Source organism: Pogona vitticeps, chromosome 2, assembly GCF_051106095.1.
Source record: "Pogona vitticeps strain Pit_001003342236 chromosome 2, PviZW2.1, whole genome shotgun sequence".
Lineage (NCBI taxonomy): Eukaryota > Metazoa > Chordata > Lepidosauria > Squamata > Agamidae > Pogona > Pogona vitticeps.
In genome coordinates this window covers 218,521,519-218,541,879 of record NC_135784.1, presented here as the reverse complement: position 1 = coordinate 218,541,879, position 20,361 = coordinate 218,521,519, and the positions used below count along the sequence as shown (strand labels likewise).

The 20,361-nt window shown below is 40.8% G+C and overlaps 1 protein-coding gene across 1 annotated transcript in view; it reads left to right on the top strand.

Annotated features, from left to right (window-relative positions):
- LOC110077389 (uncharacterized) overlaps nt 1-11,489 on the top strand; it is a 33,866-nt gene extending 22,377 nt beyond the window's left edge. The window contains exons 6-7 of the mRNA XM_078384087.1: nt 2,454-2,497; nt 10,116-11,489. Coding sequence (XP_078240213.1) covers nt 2,454-2,497; nt 10,116-10,254 — 183 coding nt within the window. The 3' untranslated portion in view covers nt 10,255-11,489. The remainder of the gene's footprint in view (nt 1-2,453; nt 2,498-10,115) is intronic.
- Nucleotides 11,490-20,361: the final 8,872 nt, after the last annotated feature.

Below are 20,361 nucleotides of genomic sequence, written 5' to 3'. Positions count from 1 at the left end.
GGTTGGGACGAAGCAGCAGCTGGGAAGAAGAAGCTGTTGTGGGAGTCTGTGTGTCTGACAGGGTACTACTGTGGGTCAGAGTACCACCCTGATAGGTTCAGGGGTCTGTTGGTTAGCCAGAACTGATGGGTTCAGGGTCTGTGCTTTAAGTTAAAGGTTCTAGGTGAACCAAACTGTATGTATGTCTGAGTGAATTTAAGCCACGTTACTTTATATTATTCACCTGATTGTTTATTTTTCCCTGTGTGTATTTAAAATAAACCTTATTCTTTTTATTGTTTGAAAATCCATCCCTGGTCTGTGTGACTTTTTATAGGGAATGGTTGGTGGCAGCTTAGTGTAACTGTGTGGCATATCCCAGTAGGTCTGGGTTTGTCACAGCATGCATTTACATGTTAAAATGGAAACAGGAAAAAAGAGCAAACAGAGCAATAAGAGCCACTCCCACAAAGCACCTAGCAATGCTGTCACCACTGAGCAATAATAGTATTTCCCCTGAAATTCAATGGAAACACAAACAGAACCACTCTGCAAACAGCCACCTGTTTACCAGGGAGAATGCCTGTGCCACCACCCAAATAAGGAAGCAGTGACATTGTGGTCACAAGGACCAGCTGGCAATATGGGCTGAGGAGGGGAGGAACACAGGAAGACCTCCTAGGAGAAAAGAAATGTTTTGGACAGAGTTTGGAAAAGTTACTTTGAGGGACAATAGTTCCCAGAACCCTCAGTTGCCATGGTGACAGGGGTTCCAGGGACTGATGGTCCACACAGGAAACATTTCCTAGCTCTGGGACCGGGGTCCTAAATTGGAAACATGACCTCTGTGAAGGTATGATCTTGAAGAGTTAGAGTCAGAACATTCCAAATCACAGAGCATCTGCACCTCTCTCTGCAGACTGAATCTGAATACATGCATTTGCTTCCAAGGGGCGAGGCTTCTTGTTTGTTTCAACTCCAGACACTGAACATTTATGAGCTGGACAAGCTCAGACATGTCCTGTATGTGCCCTGTATCACGACAAGCCCAGGCTTGCCCTTGCAGATGTTACAGCCCACAGAATGATGGCTACACCCTGCAATCAATTAGAGATTTCTATAAATATATAGGAGAGGGGTTTTTTTTTGTTAAGACATTTCAGTCTTCATGATGGACAGAGAATTTCCCCCACCCTCCAGCACAGGTTTTATTCTAGCCTAACCTCCTGTGGAAGGGAGTTCTAAATTCTTGGAGCAGCGACAGAGAAAGCCCTCTCCTGTGTCCCCACTAAATGCATCTGTGAAGGTGGTGGGATGGAGAGAAAAGCCTCTCCTGATTATCTTAACACCCGAGCAGGCTCATAATGGGAGACATGGCGCTTCAGGTAGCTTGGACTCAATCAGTTTAGGGATTCATTTTGAATTCTGCCTGTAATTAGGTTGGTAGCCAGTGGACCTGCCGTAACCAGGGGTGGTGGTGGTGGTATGTGATTCCTGTATCCAGCTCCAGTTAGCAATCTGGCTGCTACATTTTGGACCGCCGAAATGTCTTGACACTTTCTATAGGTAGTCCCATGTAGAATGCAGCACTGAAGGAGATAATTTGTCAAAAAGAAAACAAAATAATATGCAGCAGCACTATATGTAAAGAATGTGTATTTATGTGGATATACAGTATCCATGACTTGAAACATGGGGCCAGAAGAAGAGCACAGGATAAAAATCAAAGTAGGCAAGAAACAACATGCTACAGACCTATGAGCCAGTTGCATGGAGTTTTCCCTACATCAAATTACCAAACAGCCAAATAAGATGTATAATAATAGCAGTGGTGTAATAGAACCAGGGGCCCCATAACTGAAACTCCAGAACTTTCTGAGTAGGAGAGATTAAGGTATCATGCAACACCCCACTGAGGCTTTCCTATTTCCTCTCAATTTAGCTAAAACCCTAACAGAATCTGGGAGAGAATGGCTTATCCCAGAAACAGAACATTGTTGCAAACTAAATGTGTTGTAATGTAACTTATTTGAGAGTGGTTTGGTCTTGAATGGGCAATTAATAGCCATTAGCTTTACAAAAGACATGCTTCTTATTTGTTGCTTTAAACTGATTGTTGAAAAATCAACATGACAATTGCTTTGTGTCTGGATGAGGAATGTTTAACTGATGAAAAAAAAATAAATTCAGCTTCTGGGATTTTCCCTTGCTCCATGTCTCTTTGTGAATTATAGTGAGCACAAGAGAGTATCTCATAGACCACCTTGACTGCTGCCCTTGGTGTTGTCAACATTCAGGCTACCCTTTGTTATGTAAAACCTGGCATGTTTGTTCATGCTGGCAAAAAGGGCATGATGTTGTGCAGCAATATTGGGTCATTTTCTGGTGTTTTGAATCATGGATACAGAAGCACAGTATCTCGCAATCATAAACTGGAGGTGTTTTGAATAATTAAATTTTATATATTTCCACAGGAAATCCTAGTTGGGATTACCACTGGATCTAACTATTTTGCTAGGTAAGGCCCATTTTTATCCTGACTTATGGATGAAAACTAAACGTAAAGATAGTTTTTTGGTTGAATGTCTAAGAATTCTGCTGCTGTGCAAACAGTGAAAAACATTATGGAGCTGAATCAGTGTTTATTTTTAGTCCTGCCTTTTTATTTAGACTATACTTGAAGATACTTTGTACAATTAAATGCAGATATTGATGACTTCCATTAGTTTCACTTTCACCCATTATACAGTTCTTGTTTTTCATGTTCTGAACAATAACATGCATGTTCTCTGGCCTCTCTTTGTCAATCATGGGTAATAATTCACATTATCTTTAATATCAGTGCAATGAAATATGATAAGGGTGGGTGCTATAATGGAACAGCTGAATAAAGTTCAAAGACCAAGTTACTGGCTCACAAATGAGATCTCAAGCAAAGTTTTTGTTTAACACATGAAGGAATAACATTTTGTGACAAATGTGCATATATTGTCATAGTGTCTTTATAAATAAATAAACATTACCAGTTATGACCAGCAAGCAGTATTTCGGGGAAAACATATTTGAAACATGGTCAGAGTGAGGGGAAAAAAGAAGGGGATTTGGAGAATGACGTTAAGTTTTGAAGGGTCATGGCAATGTTTTGTGAAGACAAATATGTTGCTGACACCCAAAATCATCTTCAGAAGCTCTGGCTTCCTTGGTTTATCAGTTAGACTTTTCATATTTCTTGACAACCCTGATAGGGTTGATACAACTTGGAAGTGACTTGACAGCACATAACAGCATCAAGCTGTCTATAGAGGAGAAGAATTCTAAACATATAGAGTGCAACATCCTCATTTCTTCCCATGTCCAGCTTTGTGTCTGGCAAGAACAGATATAATCATACAGAGAGAAAGAAGAGGGTCACTTAGCAAGGGTACAAAGGAAATCTACTAATTCTTTTCCAGTTCAGCAGCAAAAGAGCTACAGCAGGGGTAGGAATCCTTTGGCCCTCCAGATATTTCAGACTTCAACTTTAATTCAATTCCCCACTGTGCCTCCTGTGAATACAGCCAGCCTGTGTGGTCTTGGGTGAGCTGCACAGTCCCAGGGCACCCCCAGAAGAAGGGAATGGTAAAACACATCTGAGTATTCTCTAACTGGAAAACCCTGAAAAGGGTAATCATAAGGCAGAATTGACAGCACAAGATTATTATTTTAAGCCCCACCATCTTAGCCAATGTAAAAGGAATGTGACTCATCCAAAATATGGCCTAAAGGCTCCTCAAGAGTAGAAATTGGAATAGTGTTTGAAATTTGCTGGGGCATACTCTTTCCTTCTCCAAAACCTACAGTTGGGAAGGACACTTCACTGTTGTGTCCCAACAACCTTCCTTATTTATGCGTTTAAGAACCACCAACCCCAGGGAATCCCAAATTTCTGGGTGAGTCATTGTGCTGAGTCATCTTCTTTGTGGAATGGAAGCATGCCCAGTAGAGTGGTTCAAAATGAGCTGTCCTGTGTAATCTGCTGAAAGAGTGGAAAATTTGTAGTATCTCTGTACAAAGAACAACTAAATTATTCAGTTACAGAGCCTGGAAATTTTAATTTTTTGGTCCACAACTCTAAGAATGACTCAGCCACTGGTTGACTGAGGGATTCTGGATATGTGGTCCAAAAAACCACCACCATCACCACCAACTCAAAACCCAAAACCAAAACATTCCTAACCTCTTTCCAGAGGCACCTGATGCAACAGATTCATGCAGTCCAGTGTATTCTGGCCAGAAGCAAGGAAGGGCAAAGCAGTGAATCAGACAAAGAGGCATGTGCCTCTCCTGTGAGTTGGTCATTTTAGTTTGCAGTTGCTATAAAAGGTACAGTATTGTGGCTTTCTCTGCATAAACCTGTGTATCACTGGATTAGAGTGTAGGGTTTCTTTCAAAATCTATAGCACCAAGGACAGCTCCTTTCCTACTAACACGTAAAAGGAAGATCATCAGAAGTATTTATAGATCAGCATGTAATTGTTGATTGATGTAAAATTGATACTTTTCCTTCCCTGACTTACTAGGCCAATATTTTATAGCAAAGGCTGGGGAGAGTGATAAGCATCATTAATCAATATATATTTTAAAAAGGACTTTAAGTCTAACAAATTTATTTCAGTGTAAGTGTTTGTGCACTACAATCCATTTCAGACACACAGAATTCAATACTGAGGCCGCAGGTTTATATGCACAGTGCACTTGTTTGTGGGGAAGAGAAAAGACTGATATGGGATGCAAAAGGTGACAATTGCACTATTAACAGTGCTGATGAACTTTCAAAATGTTGATAAAATAAATGTCCTGGCAATAAGTACAGTGGACCCTTGACTTACAGACGGCTTGACTTACAGACTTTTTGAGTTACAGACTTCTCTGGCCGCAAAATTTAGGTTTGACTTGCAGACTGAGATTTGACTTCAGACCAGAAAAAAACCAAAATGGAACAAAAATGGCCTGTTACGGGATTAATCGGTTTTCAATGCACTGTAGGTCAATGGAGACTTGACTTACAGACTTTTTGACTTGAGAACCGCCTTCCAATACGGATTAAGTTCTCAAGTCAAGACCCCACTGTATTGTAATTTGTTAATGCAAAACATCAGACAGGTAATCCACAAAGATTAGGTTTTGATTATAAAAATGCTCAAGCAATGAAGTCTCATTAAGAAAAAAATGCCTCTTCTAGCAATTTCAAAGTTCAGGGATTCTGGCCATTCCAGTCCAAGAATAGCAGGGGACTCAGGATGTCTGATTAGGAGTGTGCAGACCCATATACAGATTACCAATGAGTTTGCAAACCTCCCTGGATTAATTTGATCCACTGTCCCTAACACCCCTTACAAGGTTATCCTCCAGATACAAGTGGTGTTAAGATACCAGAGTGTTGTCCAGATACAATGGAGGCAGAGCCATCCATGCTGCTCTGACCAATTTTTGAAAAAGAATGGGATATAAATTTAATTATACATGGAAAAGAGTAAATCCAAAATGCTCAAAATTGGATCATAATTATTCACAATGGAAAGCCGCTGTTTTCCATTCCGTTTACTCTGCACATACCCGAAGTTACTCTCTTCATATGTTTGCATGCCATGATACTAAGAACACGGCTCAGAGGGCTCAGACTTGTTTTCATTCTATAGTGAGTCTTATGGGGATTTAAGATTGCCAAAATATTACATCCTTCTCAGTTATGTAATGCTGAACAGTGGCATTTTTGGCTGGACATTGTGTCTTCATCCCTTCTTCAGTTCAGAGAGGTGGCAGCCATTTTGGAGAGGTGGCAGCTATTTTGAGAGGCAGCAGCCATGTGGTCCATCTCAAAATGGCTGCCACCTCTCTGCTGCTTCTCAACAGCCAGCTGTTCGGTGCTAGAGTCCAGCTGTTCCTGGGCTACCAAGGAGGAGTGGGGCTCGGTCTACTCAGTCTTACTACCAGGTAAGTGACTTTTCTCTGACTTTTCCCCCCATAGGAACGCATTAATTAAATTTCAATGCATTCCTATGGGAAAACTTGCTTCGCAAAACAAAAAATACTGCAAGATGGCCTGTCTTGTGAGGCATCAAAAAACTCACAAGACCCATTCGTCTTGCGATTTTTTCATCCCACGAGGCGTTCGCCTTGCAAGGCACCACTGTACTTTGATAAGAGAATCATTAAAGGTAAAGGGAAAGGTTCCCCTTGACAATTTGTCCAGTCGTGTCCGACTCTAGGGGGCGGTGCTCATCTCTGTTTCCAACACATAGAGCTAGTGTTTGTCCGCAGACAATCCTCTGTGGTCACGTGGCCAGCATGACTAGACATGGAATGTATCTACTCACATTTTTGCATTTTGCATGCTTTTGAACCACTAGATTGGCAGGAGCTGGGACAAGCGACGGGGGCTCACTCCATCATGTGGATTCGATCTTACGACTGCAGGTCTTCTGACCTAGCAGCACAGAAGTTTCAGTGGTTTAACCCGCAGCACCGCCACATCCCTAGTAAACACAATTAGAGAAGATACCAAAATAAAAGGAATAGGGCATAAAAATAAAATTAAGATAAATTTATTTGCAGATTTTAAGTTATAAACAATTGAAGATCCAAAGAATTATGTAGAAAATATTAAATGACATTTAAAAGTCTTTAAAGAAGTAACAAGGCTAAGGGTAAACTGGAGTAAATCAGAATTTATTCTAGCAAATTATGATAATGAAGAATAAATTGAAAGAGATATTTGAGGATAAGTTAAAATAGTATTAGATATTTAGGGATAAATATTACCTGGACTTTGCAAGAAATTATTAACATGAATTTGAATAAAGTGAAAAAACAAATTTAGGAACAAATAAAACTATCAAAGGTTGAAGTTATTTTGGTTTGGAAGAATAGCAGTAGAAAAAATGAAGATAATCCTTAAATTAAATTTTGTATTCTAATGAAAATAAAAGGGCAAGGATAAATAAAATGTTATGGTATCTTCCTCAAAAGAATTGAGGTTTGGATATGCCTGATAACAACTTATATTATGTAGCTCATAAATAGAGACATATACCAGAAATTATAGTAAACAGTAAGACACATGTGGTGGAATTACACTGTTTCCCAGATAATCGGGGGGGGGGGGGATTAAATAAGGCTTTGACAGAACAGAAAGCTATAAAATTAAAGATTGGATTAAGAAGATGTATAATACAGAGAGAGAGAAAAGAGATATTAGGAGAAGAAGGCATTACCTGGTTGAATGTAAGACAACTGGATAACTGGACTAAGGGAATGGCAAAACGAGAGAGAGAGAGAAAAGAAAAGACAAAAGGGGAAGGGGAATGTAGGGGAATGACTAAATTTGAAGAAACTATTGAAAAGAGGGGAGAGCTGGAGGATAATCAAAGAAAAAGGATAATAAGTGTAATATATAAGATAATAAAGGATGCATATAAAATAAAAGCTTTGAAAGAGATATGACATGGAGATTTAAATAATTAGTGGAGAAGTATGGAAGATTATCTGGGGAGAAGGAATAATGAAAAATATGTCAGTTAGGGTAAGGGGAAATTGTTATAAAGTAATATAGAGGTGGTATTTAACACCAACAAAACTGAATAAAATGAATAAAGTGATACCATCTCTATGTTGGAACTGTGGACATGAGAAGAGAGACTGAAGGAATGAATTATTTTATTCAATGAGATTAAAGAAATTCTAGGGATAGATATACAAAGATGTCCAATGATATCATTGTTAAATATATTTGGAAACAGTAAATTAGATAGAAGAAAAATGGATTTTTAAAATGTTAACAGCAGCAAAATTGATATTTGCATGGAATGGGAAAAATAATAATCAACTGAGGTTGGAAGAATGGTATAATGAGATGTAGAATCTAGCTATTAATGATAAATCAATGTGTGAATTGAAAGTTAGAAAAGGATTATTGAATGGGATCTGGAACCCTTTTATAGAACGTGTATTTACTAGATATAAAATTGTACACCAACATAAGAATCATCATATTTTTGGAAAGAGGGCACATGATGTAAATTAAGATTAAATGTATTGATGAAGATACACACACACACATATGTATACATATATATACACACATATATACACACACACACACACACACATGTATGTATGTATGTATGTATGTATGTATGTATGTATGTATGTATGTATGTATGTATGTATGTATGTATGTATGTATGTATGTATGTATGTATGTATGCATATGAAGCAGCTTTAGGATGCAATCCTATACTGAAGGCATGCCAGGTGAGGCAGTAAAGCATTCATACACATTACTGCGCACTTTCACATTCTGGGAACTTAGAAAAGGGGAAAACCTGAAAAACCATTTTTGCCAGCCTTGCTTTAAAAAGAAAAGAAATATTTTGTGTGGGTGTATCTGCGTTTTATACTCACTCTCAAATCATATACCATCATGAATGCAGATAGAGTTGGATTCTGCTCCCCCACTAAACACATTTATTTGAAAGTAAGATGGAGCTGAATTCTGTTCTCCCACTAAACACCTTGTAGAAAATGATAAATCTCTTGAAGTGCAGTAAAATAAAATGGATACAGTATATGTAGACTAGCGATGTATAAACCCAGTTATCCATTCCCTGACTACAAATTTCTCAAAAACAAAAGAAAATAGAAGGGCAGGGTGCTCTGGCAAGCAGCATCAGCTTCATTTCAAGTTAGTCAAAGTGCTGGCCCTGAATCTATGCTCTACTGGCACCATAATTCACTACCTTTTGTAAGGTCATTAAGTGGCCACCTGTAGCTCTAACTGTACCACCAGTTCATAAGATTCAGTTAGGCCTATGAGTAAAGAAAAAAAGTTGTGGAATTTTGAGCACAGTTCCCAAAAACTGCCACACTAGCTGAAGGATTCTTGGAAATGAAGTTAAAAACAAACAAATCATAGCCTCAGGCTCTGGAAAACAAATGATGTTCACCAGAAACCTATATTAATAACAGGCGATAATAATGACACATTCCTCTCCAGGAACAGAAGAGTTAGATACCAAGAAATGTCATTTCTGAAATTGCTAAGTATTTTCTTAGAAACCGATTTCTCTTTTACTTTTGGGTTGGTGCTAGCTCACCACAGTGAAAGAGAAACTGCTTATAGAGGTGCTGTTTTACTGATTTATTGTGAGTTCTTGCCTGCCCTAATTATCGGAACAGCTTGGATGTCTGGGATGGAGAACCAGATGATCTTGGACTCCAGCTCTCTATAGCCCTGCCAACCTAGCAAGGATGATGGAAGTTGTAGTCTAGTAACAACAACTAGAAGGCCACAGGTTCCCCAACCCTGGTCTATATTTCTTCTTAAGAAGTCAGAATAAAAAAGGGAAAATATGTTTCTAAGATCTCCTGACCAACAGCAATAACAAACTCAAATTAGCTTGGCAGAGATGAAGAAAACAACAGAGTGGTGCAGGTCTTAATTGACAGAGGGTTCTATTTTGTCCCCTGTGCAGATGGCACTAAGGGTCATCCATAAATTGTCAACAATAATTGCAAAGATTGATATTGGGAATATGTGTGCCCCCCCGACCCCCAATGGTAGATTACAAGTTCCATCATCATTCACCACTGGCTAGGACTGGTAAGAACAATACATCATGAGTTGCTAGAGGGCCACACATTGCCTACGTCTGCTGAAACAGGTCATCTGCTTCACTACATGTGCTTTGGTACAAGGGAACATCCCACCAGTCCCATTGCTTGCAGGGAGTTACCTCACTGCTCCATGGAAGGGTAGTAATACCATTTGGACTCTATAGGGGAAGCCTCTTAATAAACTGCCTTCCCATGGAGAACTGAGGCAACTCCCAACAAGCAGCGCAACTGAGGAGACATTCCCTTCTGCTTCCCAAGCAAAGCACATGTAGTGAAGCTGATAGTGGAGGTCAGAAGACCTCTCAGTTGCCGTCTTCTTTCTCCTTTCTGGGTATCAAAAGCCTGCTTGGGGATTGTAGTTGACCTCTGGGTTTGGGTGTCCTGGAATTACAAAAATCCCATCCCTAATGGCTAGTTTAGGAAGTGATTTGGGGGAAGGGAGGGAGAGGTTGCATGGTTTACAAAGGTCTCTTTTCTTGCAGAGAAGAACAGCCAGAGGTTCAAGAGAAACAACTGGGGAAATGCCACTGCTGTGCTACAGCTGGAAAAAGTTGCACCACTTTACCTAAAGAGAAGGCAAACCTTTGCAGCAAATTTACAGAAGACTCTAACCTGCAATGATGAACTTAACTCCATTTCAAGTAGCTCAGCTACAGAGGAAATAACAGGAAGAACATGGTAGTTCATGTTAATCAGGTCAACTTTTAGGGTAGAAGGGCACACCAGACAAAAGGCCTGCGGACATGTGGAATGAACTAGCCTACAGATGTATGGACTGTGGAATGGATTACTGATGTGTGGAATGGCTTGCCTATGGAATGGCATTGAGGAAATAGTAGGAACACACACAGAGATGATTTTAATCAGGTCAGGAGCTGACAGTGTGAGGTCTGAACTGTATCTGCATGATGAACTTTAACACCACATCTCTCAATAATTTTATTTTCCAGAGTTGACCTTCTGTCTTTATCAGTTTGCTTTCCATTTTTGTATCAGCAGCTAGGGAAGGATGCTGGGTGGTTGCTGCAAGCTATGTAATTAAGGGGCATCCCCTTTGACACAGATTGGATGTCTTAAATTGGCCTGTTACATTGACATACTGGGTGGGCAGCTATATTCTTCATGTTCGCTGCTGTCTTGGCAGCCTTAATCTGATATAGTTGAAATAGTTGTATATTGATTCAAAAGCCCTACTTGGCACGAAAGAAAGCATTTGAGTCATAGGTATATTTGTATACAAGGAGTTCCCTGGCAATGAAATCTGCTAGAATTGGTAAGTGACTTTACAAGCAACCACCAGTGGAGCATAACAAGCAGGGACCTATTCTTTCTAGAATTTGGCATCATTTGGTTTCTGTGGAAAAAGAAAACCTGAAGACTTTATACAATACAGTCCTTCCCTATTCATCGGTTTGTGGCTAATAATCCAAATATGGGTTAGGGAATACCTTTGTTGGACCACAAAACTATATGCAAGCTTTCTGAATCCTTCATCAGACCCTGGGCACTGCAGAGTTTATGGGGTAAGGGCAAAAGCTAGAAAAGTCCAACAGTCATCCTGGCTAGGTCTTGACATCATGGGATATGAAGTTTAATTACTGTTTCAGCATGGAGATTGCAGAATTGAAGAATCAGACTGAGGACTGATAGTGGTACGTTTCACCCCAGAGGATATAAAATAAGTAGTTTTTCTCTGGTCACTACAAAGGGCAGCCCAGTCATTCAGTGTAATCAATTGCCCTTTGTCATGAAATTTGAACTGAAACTTCATCTTAGGTAATGTAGTTGTTGCTGGCACATGAGTGTGTTACTATCAGACATGTCAATTCCATAATAAATACTTTCTCTTCACTTTAGCAGATGGACTTTGATACTAATTCCAAACATTTACAGTTCATAGACAGTTCATTTGTACATGTAAGTCATCACTACTTAATCCATGGTAAACGTAACTCTGACAGACACTGAATCAAACACTGAAGGCAACCCTTCAATGTGTGATTCAGAAACTTCAGGGTATCTGATTCAAAGGTTTTGATCTAGGGAAGAGGACAAAGGCAGAATTGACTCATGAAATCTGATGCCTACAAGATAGAAACCCTGCAGCTACTTCTTTTTCTTTTGAGCAGAAAACTGTCATGATAAACAACTAATAATTTGGTGCCCTTTCCTGATTACCCCAACTCTCTTGCCTAAGGGGCTGTCTCACTCTGCCAAATAGGAGGGCCGGCCTGGAAAAAGGCTTGAGAAATCTGCACAGAAGGATTGTGCACACAGGCCACTCAAGTAAAGGGCACATTTATCAGCATCAACTCTAAACAAGGCAGTATTTGTGGAATGATTCTGATGAACTTTGCTTATCCAGAAGAGAAGGATATTAACAAAATGCTGTCTTTAAAATGATAGACCCGCTCTTTAAGAAAAAAAGTTCATGATGAATGTTCTGCTTGGAACTAATTCCTCCCATACAGTTTGAAACTGATTAATTCTAGAAATATTTAAAATGTCTGGCTCTAAGGCAAAACAAAAACAAAAAAGATTGGAATTTTTCTATGTATTTAAAATTTCACATATTAATAGCATCAGCATATTAATTGTATTGACATATTTCACATATTAATGTATTGACTTCAAAACATTCAGGTCTTTGTAAAATGGTATCTGAAATTACTAATGGAACCCTCCCCACACCCCATCCACTTCACTGTTTGAGGAGTTATATTTCTTAATAGAGCTGAATAACTGTATGGATAAAATCAACACAGGGCAAGCAATCTTTCCCTTACGTCTTTTGAAGGCAAATGGATTTGGCTTCCTTATTATACAAACCCATTTCACAATAAATGAATTAAGTTTGAAAGAAATACTGCTGCTCCTAAGGGAGAAAAATCACATACCATCTGAAATGTAGAATGATTACCTGTTTTGGTTTTCTCAGGTGTTCCCTAATCCTGTAAGTAAGGTGTGGAGGAAAAATTCCAGAGGTATTTCCTCCCATCCGGCATGGCGATGTATTAAGAAATGGCACTAACTGTTCTGTTGGACGTTAATGCAGTTTCTTTGCCAGGTTACCAAAGGTGAGAGGGGCCCATGCCAACCACTTAGCAACACTACTCTGATTATCTTGGTGTGTTTAAAATATTAATCCTAACTGAGACCCTAACCGCTGCCCTAATCTCAACCCCAATTTAGAATGTGACCCTAATCCTAACCTTAAAAGTAATCCTAACCCAGACTCTAATCCTGACCCCAACCCTAATTCTAATCCTAACCTTCACCTTCTTGGAGATCATGAATCACAGGCTGGGAGCCTGTGAACTAAAGAGAGGAACATGGAGATATCAGCTTTCTACCAGATCTCATCTATTGGATTGCCTCCCTTCGAATTATACATATAAAATCACTCCACGCTGATGTTCCAGCAAATAGCCTGTTCCACTCCCTACCACACCTGCTTTCTCCTTGATTAGTAGTTGCCTCCACCACCACTGCTACACACACATGCCTGTTGGCCCTACCAGGTGGCATTGTTTTTCCCCCCCTCTTTTACCACCACCACTGCTGTGTGCTTTCTTAGAATTCCCCAGCCCTGCATTCTCCTGCTTCTTGCATTACCCGAAAACAAATGGAAAACCCCAAACAAAATGATTTGAAAGAGGTGCTTCCTTTCATGATAAACTAAAGGACCAGTACCGGGGGGGGGGGGGAGGAGAAAGATATCTAAAGAGCCCCGAAAAGAAAACAAACCAAAACAGAACTGAACATTTCCACTGTACACATCCCAATGTATTTATGTATGTATATTTACATATGTGTGTTATGTACACCTCTGTTTTATCCTGTTACTTTTAATTCTGTTTTATGCTTTTGAATTTCACAGTTTACCAGGTTTTGACAAAAGCAGTCAAATTATTTGGACTTGCGAGGCAGGAAATCCTACGCAGCACAAATTAACAAATGGCAAAGCAAATAATTGACAGTGTACGTCCATTGTGATACCCAGAATCTGCTGTCTGAGGCACCTGCTTCTCTTTGCCCAATGGCAGGCGGTCCAACTGCTGTTAAAGTGAAGATGCAATTATGGTGCAATACCAGAAAATCTGACTTGCACCTCTTTGGGATAAGATTTTTATCCCTGTGGTTTAAATCCAGTTGGTAGTCCCATTTAGGCTGGTCTCAGTTGCCCGTATCTGGTTGATGAAACTTCTTCTGCACAAACTAGACATCATCATCAGGTGATCAGGATATTTAATTTACATTAATTGAAAGCAGCTGGCTGACCAACCGCACTCAACTAAAATGGAACCACATATACATGGAGGGAAGTGTACATTGGAGTCCCTCAAGGTTCTGTCTTGGGCCCAGTGCTCTTCAACATCTTCATAAACGACCTGGATGATGGGATTGAAGGAGCACTCATCAAATTTGCTGATGACACAAAGCTGGGGGGAATTGCCAACATTCAGAAGGATCTAGATAGACTTGAACATTGGGCCCTATCCAATAAGATGCAGTTCAGTGGTGGGAAAAGTAAGGTTCTGCACTTAGGCAGGAGAAACCAGATGCACAGGTACAGGATAAGTAGTACCTGGCATGACAGTAGTATCTGTGAAAGGGATTTAGGTGTTCTGGTGGACCACTGCCTAAGGATGAGTCAGCAGTGTGCTTCCAAGAAAGCCAACACAGTCCTAGCCTGCCTCAACAGGAGGATAACATCAAGATCACGGGAAGTGATAGTATCACTCTATACCGCACTGGTGAGGCTGCACTTGGATTGTTGTGTGCAGTTCTGGTCACCACAATACAAAAAAGATGCTGAGGCCCTGGAAGGGGTGCAGAGAAGAGCAACAAAGATGATAAGGGGACTGGATGCTAAATCCTATGAAGAATGACTAAAAGAACTAGGTATGTTTAGCTTAACGAAGAGAAGACTGAGGGGAGACATGATAGCAGTCTTCTGATATCTGAAGGATTGCCACAGGGAAGAGGGCATCAATTTATTCTCCATTGCACCTGAGGATAGGACAAGAACCAATGGGTGGAAACTCGTCACAGGGAAATCCAAACTAGAATTAAGGAGGAATTTCCTGATGGTGAGAACCATTAAGCAGTGGAAGTTCTTGCCTCCTGATGTTGTGGGTGCCCCATCGCTGGAGGTTTTCAAGAAAAGATTGGACAGCCATCTGTCCGGGATGGTATGAGGTCTCCTGCCTTGGGTAGGGGGTTGGACTAGAAGACCTCCAAAGTCCCTTCCAACCCTACGATGATTCTATGATTCTATGCAAGTTTCCTGTAGCCCCCTTCCATTTCCCTTTTCCCCTTGGGAAGCTTAGAGGTCCCAGAACTGGGGAAGGTAAGCCTGCTAGTGGTATCAAAACAGGCAGCAGCAACCCAGAAGCGGTTTTGGGCTATTAAAGTTTCCCCCCTCATCCAGAAGCTCCCAAAGTTTTCCCTGGGGCAAAAGGGAGCCCCAAGGAACTTCAGAACCTGAAGGGGAGGGAGAAAGCTTTCAGTTATTTATCCTGGTCACAGGATGATGATGTCATCCTACTTGCATGGTGTAAAGTTTCAGAAGAGAATTTTGGCCAGTGACTCAGCAGATCATACATATTGACCTACTAGTTCCCATTGATTAAGTGAGTCTATATTTGGGAATAGTAATAGGATGTAGGCCTCAGTCCCCGGGGGCTGGATGTAATCCAAGGGTATGTACACACAGGAGAGTTGCATATGCTGCCTGGCCTTGGCTTGCTATTCTTCCTACTGACTTTCTAAGTTTTAAAAAGCAGAAGTCAATTCTAAGGTTGGATTTTCCAAACGGGGAAGTGTCCATGTAAAAATGGCAATTCAATTTTTCAAAAAACAAAACCCCCTCCTATTTATGAATGTGGGATATTGTGTTTCTGTATCCATGACTCAAAACACCAGGAAATTGTCTGATATTGCTGCATAATATTGTGCCCATGTTGCCAGCAGGAAAAAGGAGCCCAGAGAACCTGTTAAAAAACAGCCTCAACAATTGCTTTGTGTTTGGGTGAGAAATGGATAACTGATGAAAAGAGGTTTCTGGAATTTCCCCCTGCCTCGTGTCCCTTTGTGAATTGTGATAAGACAGCATAAGAGGGGATCCTGTAGACCAGTGGTCCCCAACCTTTTCCCAGCCTCAGACTGGTTGTGAGGGGCATGTTGCGCTCGCAGGAGATGTGTTGTGCTTGCGGGGTGTGTGTGATGCTCACATTCATGTGCGTGGGAGGCATGTCGTGCTCGCAGGGGGCGTATCGTGCTCGTGGGGGTGCATTGTGCTTGCAGGGGCGTGTCCTGTTCGCACGCATGCATGTGGGGCGTGTCACATTCACAGGAGGCAGAGTGTGCTTGCACGCATGCGTGGGGCGTGCTCGCAGGGGTGCGCTTGCGGGAGGGAGGATATCTGTGTCTGTGGCCCAGTCCTGCCTAGCCCGGGGACTGCTGCCGGGTTGTGGACCGGGGGTTGGGGACCCCTGCTGTAGACCATATTGACTGCTGATATTGCTGTTGTCAACACTATGTAAAGCTTTTTCCTGCTGGCAGCATGATATTGTGCAGCAATACTGGGCCATTTCCTGGGGTCTTTAACTGTGGATACACAATCAGAATATCCCACTATATGTTTGCTACAATTGTGCCAAATTATCTAAAGTCCAGTTTCAAAGTTATATATATATTTGTTTGGGCTGCCTCCATTTTTAGAATTGCCTTGTAGAGTGTTGCTTTCCTTTGCTGCATAATAATGAAATGGTTCATGAATTTCTATAATAATTTGAACCAATACATTGCTTTCCATATATCTACTCAATGCAGCTTAGTTGAATAACAAATATAGTTTCGCTTTTTAATCATTGAGATAACTCATTATTTCATCAGAGTGTTTTTCCTTTCTTTGACTACCCATGTTAGCTTGAGAAATAATGACTGGTTAAGTTCCTCCAGTGAAATCCAGGGCTGCGTAGTAAGGTTGCCAGGTTTCTGGATGCCAGCTGAAGTCTCAGAGACATGCTACACTTTCCCAGGTTTCCAGTAATTAGACAAATCTTAGCGTGGGTGGTGAAGGAGTAGAAAGTTTGGGTTTTGTCCCTGAGATGGGTTTTGTTCAAGATGCCCAACCGCTGTCAGAGCTCATTGGCTCAGTACGAAGATGCATATGTGTTGCATTCATACAATGTCAGCACACCAGAAATTTGTCATGCACTTGGATCTAGTGTGCCATCTGGAGCAAGGTGTTACAATTTGTAGGCCTTCCTTTTTCACAAGTCTTGGGAGTAGCACAGCAAGGTCTCAGAGGGGAAACTCCAAATAGACTGGTGGTGAACCTGTCACAGACCTGTCTAGCAGCATAAGGTCTCTGGCACAAGGAAGATTACACATGATGTGAGGCCTAGCTGATGTTCATGTTTTGCAGCTTGCCAAGTTGCCATTCCCTGTCCCCCTTGACTCTAGGATGCTATATAACTTGGTTAGCCAGGTTTTACCTGTATTATGGGCCCTTTGTTTCTGATCATCTGTCCAGAAGCAATTCTGGCCTTCATCATTTTGCCTGCACCACTACTGTGACATCACAAAGGCCCATCCCTCAATTTGGTGTCTGGCCCTGAACCTTAGAGACTGGGTGCTACTTGCACACCAACCTAGACAGTGTTCACCATGATTAGTGATGTAAACATTCAGAGAATGGATGCGAATTTCTTCAGCATGCATCCAGGAACAAAGAACATGACAATTGTTCAGAGCCTGGAAAAATTAGTCCTTTGCAACAAGCTCCTAGAATCACCCAGTCACCTAGCCAGCATGGTGTTTGACCATGTATACAAATTATGATATCAGAGCTTTAAAAAGGCAAACCAAACTAACAAACCAAATGAAACCAAAAAACAACACCCTCCATGAAAATGCAATACTCTCTCCTGACACACGTAACAATATCCAAACACGAATCATATACAGTACTCTCTTTCCATGAGAGGTAGTGGAATGAACTTACAGTGGCTGAAGTGGAATGTGAACTCTCCTCTTAAGTGCTGGTGATGAGGAGGCATGGCTCCCATGCTGGCCGTGTGTGACTACAGAGCCAAGTACTTCTAGGCATGCAGTCTCTCGCTTGGGTGCCACACTTCTCCAGCACTTGCAAAATTCCTTGGGTCTCTTGATGCTGTTTTCAGATAAGGCTACCATATTTTCATGGTGTGGAGTGTAATTCTTTACATTCTCTAGGAGCAAAATGCTCAGGTACACTATCCCAGACCATCTTTACAAACGAGTGAAGTCCTCGGAAGCTTTCAGGAAAAGAAAGCTTCACTGTGTGAGTTTCCTTGGTCTCTCCCCATATCCCTGCTCCATGGGGATGCTTCTCACTCTATAATTGTACATCTGCCAGTGCATATTTGTACACAAAGATGCATTCATACAATCTGAGAAGGGCAATACAAACATGTTACCTGGCTTTGAAAAAGGGATCTGGAATTGTTTGCATGAAAACACCTGATCAGGTGTTGAAAAGCTGCTTATGTACACTAGTTCCTTCTCTTAGTAAACTCCTTTTAGGCATCTATAGAACAAAATGCTGGGCTACATAAGTTGTGGACCTAATTCAGCAATGGAACCCCGTGCTCCCAAAGGACATTTCTTTTCTTTTCTCAAAAGAAAGAAAGAAAGAAAGAAAGAAAGAAAAGAAAAAGAAAGAAAGAAAGAAAGAAAGAAAGAAAGAAAGAAAGAAAGAAAGAAAGAAAGAAAGAGAAAAAGGGCCATGGGTGCAGTTAGACAGTTCTCTTTCACTAACTATTCTTTCACAGTGTTTCAGTCTTGATTAAATTGGAAGAAATCATACCCTTCTCTGTGCTGCTGAATCTACTGGTGTATATTAAGAGAACAACCAAAGCACAAATTATGGGAGAAAACTGGCATTCTTAGATGTTGACATCAACTGGAAAGCTGCTGCCCTCTGGTGAGTCAGCCGTAAAAAAAACAATCGTGTGACTTTTGATAACCAATTGCAGGAGTCCTTATATCCAATCACATTTGAATGCAGAAATCACCCCAACCAGGCCAATCCATGCTTGTATCAAGGAAGCTGTGGTTCAGTCCCTTTTTAACTATAAGGCCTTAAAACACCAGAGGAGTGTGTGTGTGTGTATGTGTGTGTGTGTGTGTGTTGTTAGTGCCCTGAATAAACATGTCATTCTTACAGAGAAATTTACACTCACCCAGATGTTTGCTATCTAGCACACCTGAAAAGGAAGCACAGATACATTTATTCATATGGAGAAAAAACCCTCAAAAATTTTGAGTTGGGCAATATTTTTATTGCTCTTTATCAAACATAAAATGTCACAAGAGTTTGAGATTTCCAGAATTCTTCCTCAGTCTACTGATTTAAAAGGCAGAGGAAAAAAGAAATGGCAAAGATGTTTAAACAGCTACTATGCCTGACCTGCTGGCTGGATAAACTCAGTGAGTTAGGAATTTGATGTAGGGCCAGAGGTTGGGAGCTTGTTTCCTCACTGCGTCTTGTGGAAGAAGACCCAGCCTGTGTAGTCATGGGCAAGCTGCAGAGTCCCAGGATGCCCCCAGAAGAAGGGACTTGTAAACCACATCTGTATATTCTCTACCTAGAAATCTCTGGAAAGGTTGTCATAAGCCAAAATGGACTTGATGGCAAACAATTATTATTTTATTAGTTTTTGGTGTTTGTGTATGCTAATGAATTATTTTCTACCATTTCATGACACTCCAAACCTGAGACAGTCACCTTATTTTGCTTAAGATGCAGTTGATTCCATGCCTCATAAATACTTTAAAACTATCACCCCATGGGAAAAGAGGATGCTTCCACAAAACAGGTGTGATTGTCTGTCTAGCCCACTATGACCTGTTTTGACTCTTTCTCTAGGATCTCCATCTGTCTCACCTACTGCTATTTTGAAGTGGAGGTGTCTGGGACTGAACTGAGTAATTCTGGCATATAAAACATTTGCTGCAATGGCATGCTGTGGCCCAAGAGTACCATTGTCATAAACATACTCTTGTAATTTTCTTCTAGGAAAACACACAGTTCCAAATCATAAAAGGCTGACACTTGTTTGTCATAAAGATAAGAACTTTATGGAGAGGTTTGTGTGTCTTATAGATAACAATTTTTCCGCAGCACTTTTCCTGGTTTGGTTAAGGCCAGTCATCAGGTGACAATGATGTCAACTACTGGAGGGAAGTACGTTCTTGTTACATTATATCTGAAACAAAAACTGCCTCTTTTGGTGGAATGGTGGTTAATTTTTCATCCATACTGATCTGGTCAACCATAGATGATAATTGAATTGCCATTTGTTTTCTGCATGTTTTGAAAAATGTCTAGTGTCAATAGATTCTTCCTTGGGGTCATCTCCTACTTCTTTCGGAACTCTGTTGTCTTATTTAAAGACCTATTCTCTTGCAGGTCAGGTTACCAGTTCTAGACCCTAAGAGGCTTTCTGAAGCTTTAAGAGTAGCATAATAGGGGAAATTATGCCAGTTCTCCCAGATCTTTTGGTAGGTTTTGTTGTCATCAGTGCCAATGTACTTCTGGACAGGTTCTCTGAGATGGATACTTGTGGGAGCACCACACTGTGAATATCCTGTTCTTACCTGAATGGACACTTTCTTTGGAAGATCTAGAGGACCACTGTTTGGTTCATGACCAGGGTCAGCTCTAAGTGCAAAGTA